This window comes from Typha angustifolia, chromosome 8, assembly GCF_048772165.1.
Source record: "Typha angustifolia cultivar Huaian chromosome 8, ASM4877216v1, whole genome shotgun sequence".
Taxonomy (NCBI): Eukaryota; Viridiplantae; Streptophyta; class Magnoliopsida; order Poales; family Typhaceae; genus Typha; species Typha angustifolia.
The window spans coordinates 13994647-14008639 of record NC_133246.1 but is presented as its reverse complement, the minus strand read 5'-3'; the positions used below and the strand labels follow the sequence as shown (position 1 = coordinate 14008639).

General features: G+C 36.4%; 2 protein-coding genes across 3 annotated transcripts; one reads left to right on the top strand and one right to left on the bottom strand.

The window, feature by feature from the left end:
* Positions 1-244: 244 nt before the first annotated feature.
* Positions 245-4302, bottom strand: LOC140765393 (uncharacterized). Of its 2 annotated transcripts, XM_073104455.1 has the most exons (8): positions 4157-4302; positions 3960-4082; positions 3103-3156; positions 2936-2979; positions 2175-2318; positions 1598-1815; positions 1267-1525; positions 245-643 (listed from the first exon to the last, which is right to left on the bottom strand). In XM_073104455.1, exons 1-8 carry the CDS (start codon positions 4227-4229, stop codon positions 515-517), a joined length of 1044 nt encoding a protein of 347 aa, XP_072960556.1. In that variant the 5' UTR covers positions 4230-4302; the 3' UTR covers positions 245-514. The 2 variants fall into 2 exon arrangements, with proteins under 2 accessions (XP_072960556.1, XP_072960555.1); XM_073104454.1 differs by having other exon boundaries at positions 2936-3156.
* A 939-nt stretch (positions 4303-5241) lies between these two features.
* On the top strand, positions 5242-11249 carry LOC140764791 (histone deacetylase 2). Its single transcript, XM_073103547.1, has 13 exons — positions 5242-5595; positions 5686-5741; positions 6233-6350; positions 6616-6678; positions 8588-8656; positions 8734-8900; positions 9026-9090; positions 9168-9214; positions 9865-9909; positions 10010-10060; positions 10342-10428; positions 10799-10886; positions 10992-11249. Exons 1-13 carry the CDS (start codon positions 5479-5481, stop codon positions 11090-11092), a joined length of 1074 nt encoding a protein of 357 aa, XP_072959648.1. The 5' UTR covers positions 5242-5478; the 3' UTR covers positions 11093-11249.
* Positions 11250-13993: the final 2744 nt, after the last annotated feature.

Sequence of the window (13993 nt, the reverse complement as noted above, 5' to 3'; positions counted from 1 at the left end):
TTTGTCAAACTATTATTTTAACTTTATATTACATAATTAATATAGCATATGCTAGTTTACAAAGAAACACAAAATAGCATGTACCCTTCTTCTGTCGGTCTGTGTGCATGAATGCATTTGCATACAAAGGAAGAGCAGACCATATCACATAATCGTAAAATATTGGATCAGTTAGTCACATGTTACGAAGAAAAAGAACTTTTAAAAAATAAAATAGAAGCTGTAAAGCACAAATACTGACAGATGACTGTAATCAAAGAACCACTATATTAGTCCAACTTTTATGCTCTTTGAAATTTATAATAATGAAGTTGAATAAAAATACTAAACTGAATTGTGATGGTCTAATGGAATCAACGTATCTTCAAAAATTGAACTTCTATTTCCCTCTTATCACTGTACATGGGTGCTAGTAAGTTTGTTCCCATTCCCACGCGGACGAACGCAGAGCCACAAACAGACACAGAGAGCAGGGGGGAAGACTTAGAAGAGTTCAACGGCGAGATGGAAAAATTCAAAAGTCGTATTTTGTCCTCCCACTCTTTAAGACGAGGCAGAGCATATCAGCCAAGTTCGAGGTTGAGTTGAAGAAGTTCCAAGATTCCAACATTAAGCGTTTCCTTGAACCTTTGAAATGAACAACCTGATATATTGCAGAAGTCCATAATTAAATTCTCCTCTAGGATAAATTATAGTTGCAGAAAAAAAATTAACACGATGGCCTTATGACAGTTACATAATTATATACCAAATTCTGTTCATATATCTGCTAGAAGCTTATCTCTGGAAAAATAGTCAATCAAATGTGAAGGAAAAAAGATATTACATGGCAAGTGGTTAGTCCCTCATACGACTTCCTGAAGATGCTATTAAAGGAGAATTTTAAAGGCTACATTTAGATTTTAAGGTATCATTTCCTGCATAGGAATTCTAGGTCAAGATTGTGATATAGTTGTTGGTCAATGTAACTAGATATTAATCATGTATAGATTTCCAAAATCAGACATAGTGGAACTCAAACCTCCAGGAGTTAATAAAATGGGAGACATCATACTTCAATATCCTTGTCTTTGTGAGTTCTTAATTACTAATTTACGCACTTCAAATCCAATAAGAAGAAGCTACAAAGGATGAATCTAAAGCTTGAAAACCAATATGAAATCTTTCAACAGAACTACCCTTTTTTGGGCAAAAAGGAGCATAATGAAGAAACTGCATAGGCAATCAATAGTAAGACATAGCATAAATGTTAGAAAGATATGGTACCTGTACATCCAGGGGCATCCCGTGAAACTGCCCCGCACCCTCAGGCGGGGTCCAATTATAAGAAGAACAAGGTAGAAAGAGCACATAAATCCCACTGACTTCGCCCATAAAGGCTTCATGCCTAGAAAACTTTTTAACAGCAAATGGTAAATGAGATTTAATAACCCATGCAAGGGCTAGCTGGTCACCAAGCATGCGGGAAGCCTTCATGTACTTTGAGCTGTATGCTTCAAGGACTTCTTGCAAAAAGATCTTGGCCCTACAACAAGATGATAATACTCTGAAATCCTTAATCAAAAAAGACATCTAAGTGCAAATGCCATTAACATACTTATAGATACCATCTGGAGTGCCTCTTACTGCAATGAATCCAGAGTTCAAAGGTTGATTTTTGTTGTTCCGGAAAGTAAGAGCCAGGTGGAAATGAGGATATTTCTCAAATATATATCCAAGATCATCAATCACTGCAATGTCTGAATCAGTGAAAATGAAATGATTAAAACCTTTCAGCCCCACCTCATTCTCTTCAAGTTGTTTTTCCAGAAATCCCTGCATTGGTACAAGATCATAAAAATATAAACATATACCACATTTACATTAAAGTAAATCTGAGAGCAGAATGCGGTACATTCTCCCTTCATAAAAAGATTAGGTTATAACTTCAAAACTTGGAATTTCTATGTCAATTCTTTATACAGAAAATCTTAATTGTAATTCATGCATTTTATAGCAGAAGTGCAATAATGACGGACAAAACAATGAAGCAGGATCTGCAAAGCATCAACATGAGGTAAGCAGCCTTAGTCAAAAATAAACAATTGAGAACAAAAACAACACCAGCATATGTAAAATTAGCTAAAGTATCCATCCAAAGAAAAGAAATAGAGTATCTCGGTATATATACTTACTATGTAGGACTTGATTCTCTGAAGCATCAGATACCCTCGAGAATAATCACCTTGGATCGATAATATAGCCGCATTAGTTTGTCTAAGTGAAAATGTTGAAGTAGGATCAGTCAGAATAATCACATTGCTTCTTGGCATAGAAACCTGTTGAGTTCTACATATAAGATAGGAAGTTAAACAGCTATCAATTGTTGCCGATGAAAAATAATTCATCATGCTGCCTAGTTCATTCGCATGTTTCACATAAGTAAGACTGGCCATAAAGGCATAAACAAGTAAACAAAATCTATTGATAATCAACATAGTATATAACACATCCATCTCATTTAAAAATCAAGACCAATCACAAAACATCATCTTTTTGCAATACAAAACACAACCGACAGAAATTGAATGAACAATAGCCTCATAGAACACTAAACTGGATTATGTTCTTAGCAAAGTCATTACAAACAAACCACAAATCTGAATACTGATAATAATCTGCTTCAAAGAAAGTTTGACTGCATATTTCAGACTTCACAAAACATACTCAAACAAAATCAAAGAGAGAGGGGCCAGGCCTTAATAAACTGATCTCATTATATGTAATGCACAAAAAGTTGAACAAGGAAGATATCAACCATTATGAAGATTAACTTGTCAATCGTTTACATAGTTTTAAGTATCTGGCCGGAAATAGTGCTCTGGTAGCTGGAATGCTGGACTATATGCTATCGACAAATAAGAAATCATAGAGCACATACATGACGACAATTTACCTGTATAAAATTGATGAAAGCATTTAGAATGGCCATCGACCTATCTGCTTTATTATATGAAATGTTTCCAACAGTTACCGCATCAGATAATTTATCATCCATGCCAGTAGAGTCTGATTTGAGAGAACTGTTGTAAATTGTGAAAACAGTGACAAAAGAAACAGTACCACTGGAATAGAGATTTGCATTTGATGTGCCAATCTTATTCATTGCTTTAAGGCCTGCAACAGTGGAGAAGGAAAGAGTTTCAAGTCAAATCAGATGCGATTACTCATTCTATGTGCTCCAAAGATGTACAATAAGCTTAAGGTATAAATATGTAAATAGCCTGTGTGGACACTAACAATTAGTGGTTATATGTCTACAATAACTGCAGGAAGCACATTTAAGAATTTTAGAGATGCTACGAAAGGAAAGATGTCCCTCATTGAGTCACCAGAAGTAGGTGAAAAAACAGGAAGGTTTTTAATATATACAGTTCTACAGAATTCAATATTACTATTCTACTTAATGCCCATCAACTGATATAATATTCTTATAAGATTATTTGATATAAACTATATCACATTTTTGATTGCCAGAAGCAGATAATGATGAATTATTCTTCTTAAGCTTGGTCATCAAGCATCACATTGTCTCAATCCTGCATGCCTTTTTTTAAATCAAAGCAATGCTACAACATTATTAATCATTATATCCCCGTAAGTAGTGCATTCAAGTCGAGGAACACAACCATAAATTTGCACCAGGCTTCTCTCTATGAGCAAAGCATAAGCACTCCAAGGTTCAAACATCATAGCATGAAGCTACATATTGGCATGAGCCCTAGATATAAACTGCTTTCCTTTCATACCATAAGGGACTGAAATTTAATCCATCGCATCCAAGTGAACCAACTCCCTACCTAAAGTTATCAAACAGGACCCATAAACAACTCGAGAGCTATCAGTATAACTAAAATGGATCTCTCTTTCAAATTAAACTGCGAAACAAGAACAACCCGCAATATCGATAAGCAAATGACCTTGGCATTGGAGGCGGTTAGGCAATCCCTGGCCAGCGGCAGGGCCCAGAACTAAATGATCTAACTTCTTGGAAGGACTTCTCTTGGGTTCCTCCGTAATCCAATTCCGATGCAAGTTGGAGACTGGGAACAACCAAAGCGAGTAAGAATTAGGGCAAACGAGAGACGAGGGGAAGGAGGAGGAGAAGTGATCTCACCTGAGAAGATAAGGGGGAGGAGGAGGACCAAGAGAGGGAAAACGAAGAGGAGACGGCTCCTTGAGATCGCCATTAGCGATGAAAGGAAGCTTTCTTAGTTGCCACCTTCTCTTGATCTATCAACCTTTTCAGTTCCCTAGCGGCTAGCGGTAGTCTTAACTCTTAAACACCGCAAAATACAAACGAATAAATTAAACCTTATTCTATATTTTTATTTTCAAATAATTACACCTGGACCGTCTCAACTAAATTGCACTTTGCACCTAGACTCGTGATTTATTTTCATGACATATTGACTTTTAACTCTATAAAACCTACGAAAAATATTATCCATTTAATTTTTCTATCAAAAATATCACGTGATTAGTTTATATTTTTAGGGGCCATTTTACCCTTATTTTGAAGGAGTGAAAAAGAGAAAGTTGAGGGTAAAATGATTAATTAAAAAAAAAATTCATGTCAAAAAACAAATAAAGATTTATATGAAATTGGGTATAGTTTTAGGTGATGTTTATGTTTAAGTTTCCCTTTTCACTTTTGATATGAATCTGTTAGATATGCAACTCAATCGCGACCTTTCCTTTACTTAAACCTACCTTATTCTCTCTTTTCCCTTGATATTTCTCTATCAAAAACTCATTTCCCTGAGCTCCTTCTTCTCTGTCTCTCCGATTACTCATCGTCATGGATAAGACCTCGGAGTTGTTTCTAAAGTCAACATCCTTGATAAGCCCCTTGACCCTATCACCCCTTTAATTTGGAGTTTTTTTTTAAATAGGGTGAGTATTTTATTCGTTTCTTTCTAAATATGTAATTTAGAAAAAAAGAAGAGAATAAGATGGTCGGCCTTAAAGAATAAGGGGATTAATAGATGAGACAAGACCAGCATCGGTCTTAAATCAAAAGAAAAGATTGAGAGAGATAAGATAAGGGCAAGATAGAAATATTAATATTCTTTCATAATTTCTTTTCACATATTTAGAGTTTAATCGGAGACATATATACTTTTCAGATTACATAGCGTTTGTTTTACATTACCAAAAAGATCATTCTAAAATAACTTATTCTATATAAATGCTGCGGGCAGTGGTTATGCCTTCGAACTCGGCGCCGGCTTCCCCGTTCTATCTCTTTTTTTAACCGACTGAAACGAGCGGCGCCGCAACAGTAGTATCCTGCAGGCCTGCTCCTTTCCGATCTATTATGATCTATCCGATTTTTTTTGCGACACAGATAGTGTGGGGAATTTAAGTGTAAAAATTGTTGCGAGAACAATTTCCCTGTCTTGCTCTATTCTGTCACTTATTTCCTCCTCGCCCGCAATGTCGTCGGCGTCTTCGTCTGCTCCTCTTCCCAAATCCCAAGAAACCGGCGGCGTTTCCCTCCGCAGGAGCCGGATCCTCTCGAGCAAGCTCTACTTCGACGTTCCCCTACCCAAGGTAACTTTGTTGCGCTCATGGAGATAGATACCTACCCATTTTCTCCGATAGCTTATCGTGATCCACACCTGAATTCTTGGTTTATCCCAGGTTCCGGTTATCTACTCGTCTTCTTACGACATCGCGTTTTTCGGAATCGAGAAGATGTAAGCGAGTCTCTGCTCAATTTTTTTTTCTCTGTATCATCTATTACTTTTAGGTTAATTGTTTGCAAAATAATGTTATACTCTTGGAGATGGATTGTAAGTGATTGCGAAGTGTTAGTTTAGGGGAAGATGAGATTGTTGTTGTGGAATTCGGATAAAGTAAGTTGGGAGATTAACGTTTTGTTTGTAGTTGTTTCTGCTTCCTAAGATGGAGTTAGCTTAGGTAATTTAATCAGGAGTATTTTATGCCTTGTGCAGCTTACTTAGGTGTGATTGTGAATTGGGTTGTGACCATTTCTGTGCAAGGAGAGTATAGTTGGTGAGGCTAAGTAGTTAGGAGTTCCATAATTTATGGGAAGAATGAAAACATAGATAAGACTTTTCATATTGCCAACAGATTAGACCCTTTTGCATTTCATAAAATGTTTATATATTTGCCGACTTATCTGTTTTCCTAATAATTATATTTTAAATGAACAAACCTTATGCAGGCACCCATTTGATTCTTCAAAATGGGGTCGCATATGCCAATTTCTAATCAAAGAGAGTGTTCTAGACAAAAATCGATTGGTGGAACCACTGGAAGCTTCAAGGGATGATTTACTTGTGGTGAGGACCTGATTTTTTGCGTGAGAAACAAATCTTTATATGTTTTGTTTACAAATTTAAGCCTATCCAGTTACAGAGGTCTTTTATATGGATCTTTTCCTCCATTCAGCTATAGTTAATGTTTGACAAATAAAATAGTATTGTGTCTTTCTTGCTCTACTTGCTATTTGGTCTTTCTCTTCCTCTCAAGACATTCTACTTGGATGAAAAATGACGATTTACAGGTGAGAATTTGAATGCTAGCATTAAGATGTCTTTTAATCAGGTGCACTCGGAGTCATACTTGAGCAGCCTTAGGAGAAGTTTGACGGTTTCCATTATTATGGAGGTAACGTTTACACAGTTCTCTCCATTATTATTCTATTTACTTTTACAGGTACCATTAGGTTATGACTAATGATGCACTGCAATAAATATATAGATCCTCATAGCTCAATGCCAAGCTGACATAATGTAATATATAGAGGTATGCAATCAGCTGTCTAGAAAATACTGAATGGAGACTTCTTCCTCTGCGCTAACTTTTACATCTCATAACTCAACTTCCTCACCTCCTATAGTTCCATTTGACCTTCCTCAGGCTGATGTTACTGACAATGCCTTATCTCCTCAGAGCATCCTCGCTGACAGGGGTAAAATCGTCTGTCCGTCACCCAATGAACAATATGACCGATCGCCCGCCACTGTAGATTAAAGATTCTAGTCGTAAACCCATCACATAATTCAATATCACACATCGATACGACTATTTGAGCTCGTGACCCTACATCATCGTACCACCGTATGAAAACTCATGAGCTGTCGCTCATAGACGTCTTTACCCTATGCCATTGGGTATTATTAGGTCTATGTCATCCTACCTTAACTTTCTAACTTAAACTGACTCGATAGTAAATTGCCCATCATTCAGTAAAATAGCTATCTAATTGTTTGTAATCCACAGACTAAGACCTCAAGCGTGAGCTTTATCTGGCTGAGGAGGTGTCGGGTACTGTCGAGACGAAGATATTATTTATTTTATAATTGTACTCGTGTGCTAATGGCATGATAAAGTAAATATGACTAGCATAATGTAATCGTAAGAAATTATCGTATTTGAGCATGCAGATGAATGCACATCACAATTAAAATAATATAGGTTATGTTAGGCAACATGTTAAACAGGTTTCATTATGGTAAATAAATGAGCATATTGTCATAGATGCTTATGTTATTACCCATCACATCAACCGATAAATACAAGGGTTGATAGACCACTTGCTTGAATACACTAAAATTTGAGGCAATAAGTAGTTCCACTTTAATTATGGCCAGCTCCGGGGTGAGAGCTGGTCTTAGGGTGCTCTACGACAGAGTCACTAGGTCAGCACCTATTTCTATATTTAAGGTTAGGGTTCCTGAAATTTAATACTAACGGGTCGTTTTCGGGCCCTAACGAGTTTGGTGGAGCCGGGTTCATCCTTTGGCACAATCATCATCGCCGACAGTAAGACGGGCTCCTTCTTATCCACCTTGGCTGCAGAAGTCATGAGTCTTAGCATTGGTCCCCAATCTGTTAGACATTAGGGTCTGACCCATGTTGAGATCGAAATGGATTCTCTTCTCCTCGTCAACATCTCGAAAGGCATTAACTTCGCTTCATGTCGGTGGCAAGCATCATTGAAGATGTCTTGTGCTCAAATTTCTTGTGTTAAATTTAAACATATCTATCGTGAGGCTAACAAATATATGGATTGGTTAGCCAATTAGGATAGGAATGTGGGATATGGTTGCACCTAAGAAGGGTCCTTCCCAGAGTCCTTGTGTAAAATTTTGGCCATTGATGTTAGCACTGCTTATTGTAACCGTGGTGACTAAGTAATGAAGTTTCCTGCCTTTTTTTCAAAAAAAAAAATTACTGAATTTAAGATTGTAATAAACATGATCTGTGGTTTGTGTTCAATGCCTTTTGCATAAATGATTTTGGTCAATTAAAAATTTGGTGCAAAAATGCCAACATTTACAAACCTAAACATACTATAGGATCCATGATTTAAGAACATTTCAAATTGTGATGTTCATATGACCTAAAGATGCACATTTGTGTTCTATACCAAGTTTTTGAAAATATTTTCCCTTTCCACATTTTATACTTTCACATAGAAAAAGTTTTGTTTCTGATTCAGCTATAATTTTCGGGACATTCAGTTAATAACGTGAAAATAGAGGGTCTAATGATTGATTCCATCTTACTTTAGGTACCCCCTGTGGCACTGCTTCCCAATTGGCTTGTGCAGCAGAAAGCCCTTTATCCATTCCGAAAGCAGGTACTGTCTTTATTTGCCATCCACTCTCCTGATTTGGTTAAATGATGCTCAAGAATTTGTTAATATAATATTTGCAGGTCGGAGGTTCCATTTTGGCAGCCAAACTCGCTATAGAAAGAGGATGGGCCATCAATGTTGGTGGAGGTTTTCATCATTGTTCGGCAGAGAAAGGAGGTGGATTTTGTGTATATGCTGACATCTCTCTCTGCATTCATTTTGCTTTTGTTCGTTTGAATATGTCAAGGTACGATGCTTTGCCTGGACAAAATCACTGTCTAATTGGGATACTCTGTTTACCTAATGGTGAAAAATATTTTCTATCACCTGTCTGTATGATATTTCATTATGCATGTTGGTGCATTTCTGCAGGGTAATGATTATTGATCTAGATGCTCACCAAGGAAATGGTCATGAAACAGACTTTGCTAACGATGGTACAATATCTTCTTTTATCTGTTTTAGCTATAATTACCTGTTTGCATGATCAAACTGGCATTTTCCTTATTGGCAGGAAGAGTTTATATTTTGGACATGTATAATGCTGGAATTTATCCTTTTGTAAGTACATTTTTTTACTAGCATTTATCTTTTATAGAAGAATGAAAGTGTCCTTTATTTTCTGACTACTTTTCAGCAATCCCTCAAGTATTAATGTCATGATGGGTCTATAGCTTTCACCCAGTGGAATCAACAATTGCCTTCTGGTCTAGGATTTTAACTCAAACCTGACCCCTTTACTGTACGTTGGGCTGTTATGGACAATTGCAATTGCCTGATCCAGATGTATACAAGCTTTTTCAAGAATAAAACAAACGGGTTCACAAGAGTAAACCAGGTTGATGTTTGTGTGCCCTTTCCGCCTTTCTGATTCATAAAATATCTCTCTTCAGCTTATCATCTAGATCTAGCATCCAACTCAGGATCCCTAAGTGAGTATAATTAAAGCAACAATACTCATCTCAGAAAGTTATACCGGATTCCACCATATAGTGCCATCAATTGTCCAATCAGATTCTCCAAAAGGGAAGTTTTCTGGATCACTAAAATATCCAGCCAAAGTTTCTATGCACTACGATTTGCATTTGCATTTATGGTCTATGTGCAAAATTCTAACTATCTCAAGCACTTCCCTTGTCCTAATTAATCTTTATTCTTTTCTTGTTATTGTCAGCTTTTTCTTACTTCTTTATTGACATGATAATTTGTAGGATTTTGAGGCTAAGAGGTACATTGATCAAAAAGTTGAGTTAGTGGTATGTTATATCTTTGCATACACTTGGGAGTCTCATTTGCAAATTTTTTAGTAATTTGTACCCTCTTCTTTTAAAATTCCTTGTACTTTTGCATGTTTAGAGTGGGACTAAAACAGAGGATTACTTGGCGCAACTAGATAGAGCACTTGAGGTACTTACCTTACATATTTTATTAAATGTGTCCATCATGTATGTCTTCTATGCCAACTTTTTTATGAGTGTAAATCATTGGCATCAGCTGAAATGAATATAAAAATATGGAATCACTTTAACTGCTGTATGTGACCATAAATTCCAAAATATGCTTGTCTGATAAACATTAATTCTGCATCAAATAGAAGGGATTGCATATTTGATTTTGTTCTTGATGTGTTCTAATTAAATTACAAATTTATGCCTCTTTATTTAATCTCACTTGGAATTGTTCTGTAGGTTGCAAAAAGCAACTTTGATCCTGAGTTGATTGTGTACAATGCTGGCACAGATATCTTAGAAGGCGATCCTTTGGGCAGATTGAGGGTACTTTTCTGTTCAGATGCATACTCTATTAAAGAATTGGAGATAAAGCTGAATTATTCATCTATATTGTACCAAAATTGGTTGCTTATTTCTCAAGACATATCTTATTACTTTTGTATAAATTTGGATGAGTGACCAAATGAAGTCAGGATGTATGATAGAGGTGATAGACTCTTTTCTTCCAGTAAACTAGATTTGAAACCTTGATGATTAGTCTTTTCATGGACTTCTAAAAGGACCTTGATGGAAGAGGTTCTAGATTTGTCTCATGGCTCTTATAAACAGATTTGTCGTATGTTTCAAACGACACAAGTTTGCAAGGTTCAATGTTATGCTGCTTGTTTACTTCATTGAGTACATGCTCATGCAGGTAAGTCCTGATGGGGTTACAGTCAGAGATGAGAAGGTCTTCAGATTTGCCAAGGAAAGAAGTACACCTCTTCTGATGCTGACATCAGGTACACAAGCTCCTGTTTTATGAATTTTTTCATCTTCTCCATACGTGAATAATCACTTTCCTGCAGTAAATGAGATCCAATTTTCTCATATCCTAACTCTGTCAGGTGGATACATGAAATCAAGTGCTCGAGTGATAGCAGATTCCATCATCAATCTTTCCAAGAAGAATTTGATAAGTCTGGACAGTCCCTCGAGTAGAAAGTAATCTGATGAATACTTCTCGCCCATGGATGTAAGATATTATGTATCTAAAAGATGTGTACTGATTTCGACTAGCTCACTTGTACATTTCTTAGATTCTCTACCTTTAGCCAACACGATAGCTGTTATCTTTTGTACTGATATGTGATACTTTTGTGATATTCTCTGTTGCAATCCTAAAGAATGCGAGTCACTCGAAGGCATCTTTTATACCATTAAAGTGCACAAGTAGGAGGAGATAATTACATTATTAACTCTCCCTAACTATGAAAAATCTCCGAAATGCACTTCCATTATTTATCCGTTACATAATTAATTTTACGTCCTTTAAGAATTATTTTACCCTTATTTAGATTAACAAAAAAAACAGTAAAGTTGAAGGTAATATGGTCTTTTAATTTTTTTCATAAATACTGTGGATTAATATGCAAAAACAAAATAAGAGTTGTGTGTGAGAATGAGTAATAAATTAAGAGATGTAATCACGTCGAAAAGAAGAAAACTGATTCATGTCAATATGTCATTCATGTCTGCTGCTTCCTGGCAGGTAGAGATCTACACAACTCAATGAGAAAGCTTGCTTTGGGTCAGCTAATAAGTCCAGACTAATCTCAAGTCACATGCAATCATCTCTCTAATGGAATGCTTCCAAAACTATCGGATATGGACGGGATGAGGACCCTTAATTCAATCGGCACGTTGTAGTTATCCACGAAGTTGGAATAAGTCTTTGGATACTAGCACTTATTCTTGCGACATCTCCGTCCTATCCTTCAACTATTCCGCCCATTGGAACGATCAAAGAGGGGTTGAAGGCAACTTGTTTCTCACAAGGGGACAGCTGGTCCATCTTTGCTTAGCTTTTTCGAAAGAACACTGTTCTTATAAGAGGGATCACTATCATTTCACTTAGTCTTCTTACCGATTAATTATCTTATTCTTAGTTATTATATCCTTACTTAATTTTTTTAAGAAAAAAAAATTATAGATTCATTTAGAATCGAAGACCAATATTTAGATAGTAGAAAAAAAAATTGAATCATTGGTGTTAACTTTCTATTTAGTTGTTAATAATATTATAAATAATACCTTACGCTTAAAATTTTTAATTGTCACTAAATCTTTTTTACTTTTATACTTTACTAGTTTATTAGTTTGTAACTGAATATTTTTAACATAACTAAAATGCCGTTCTTTCTATAAGTTTAGAGAATAAAATATTTATCGACGATTTCTATCTTGCACGAAAGTAGATATGTTTTTATTATAATGTGATACTGGGTAAAGAATTGGATAGTTATTAAACTCTTTTAAATAAATTATATGAGAGTAAAGATGTAGGGTATTGTTTGTAAATGTCTATTAAAAAAAAGGTAGAATTCTTTTTTAACAACCTAACTCCATCTGCTAGAGTATTTCTCACGTGCCCATTTAACATTCTCTTCTCTTCCTATGTTTCCTACCTTCCTACATTGCATATTTCTCAAACTACTTGCAAGTCGGACAAATAAATTTCAACTTCTTCTTTGGAAATCTCTACTTTGGGTGATTATTTCTTCTTCTTCTAATTTTTCTGGTCACAAAGGATGTGGAAAGGTATAATGGCCAAAATATGTGGACTTGCTTTTTTCTCTTCTTTTAAAATATTCTTTGATAGATAAATCAGATAGATGTTACAATATGATACACAAATAAAAAAGAGGAGATATATGATAAAATTTTATAAAAAAACCCCAGTTTTGGCTGAAAATAGATTGAGGAATATTAAACCCAAGGTATCATCTTATAACAAATAAGTACTCATACAAATAAAATTAACGAAGGGGTCGTCGGCCGTAGAACAAGCTTCCCTCTTGACTTACGGAGGTAGCCCTACAAAGAAGGAACATATGCTGGAGATTTGGACTCAGAGTGTATCTCAACAAAGGGTTGGCGTCATGTAACTCTTCATATCCAAAATAGATTTAACGCACATATAGACCGACCAACCCATAAAAACCAACTAAACAAATCACCAAAATAGGTACAGGCAAGACACCTAGGAATACACCTACTCATCAGTCGCTAGCCATTGCAATAGGTCCACTACAAGACGACGAGACATCATCCAATCACTGACTACCAAGGTAGATCCACCATCAGTTAGCAGCCGCAACAAATGAGACTCGACAAGGGGGTAAGGCAACTGGTGAGGATCGCAGCATTGGAGGGATGCCAACTATGGTTGCTGCCTAGAGCTTAGGCATACTAAAGGAGCCAGCAACCACCATGGTGATAGGACGAGAGGCCAGAGAAACAATGACTTGAAAGGCGGAGACAAGGGCCAAAGAGCTACCTAAAATGGTGACTGTAGAGGAGAGCAACAGGGTTGGAGGCTGCACCATTGAGTGGAATAAGAAAACAAGGATGGGGTCGAGCATAAAGGAGAAAGATTTCGACTAAGATGGAAGCGAAGAGAGACCGGAGCGAGATATTAACGAAGTTGGGCAAAGAGAGCACAGAGTAAGATACCAATGGAGTTGGAAAAGAAGAAGGAGCAAAGTTAGAGAAGAAGAAGATGGTGGGGCTTAGGCTAGGCGGCTCAACTCCACCACCCACTCACCTAGCTGCTCAAGGGGCCGACAACCCCAAGGATGATAAGGAGGGGGAGAATAAAATAGAAGAGAGAAGAAATTCTTTAGGGAAGCTCTTCTAGCACCCGACTAAAGGAACAGAGTTAAGGGAAGCCCTTCTTGCGACGGGAAGAACAAGGCAGCCTAACCCTAGCAAAGCACTTGGGTCGACAACAAAGAATAACTTGAAACTGTTTTACTTTATGTCTCACGAACTTGCTTCTCTTTAATATAATTTTAAACAGCCTATAATTTTTAGGTTTAATTGCATATTATATTAAATCATACACATA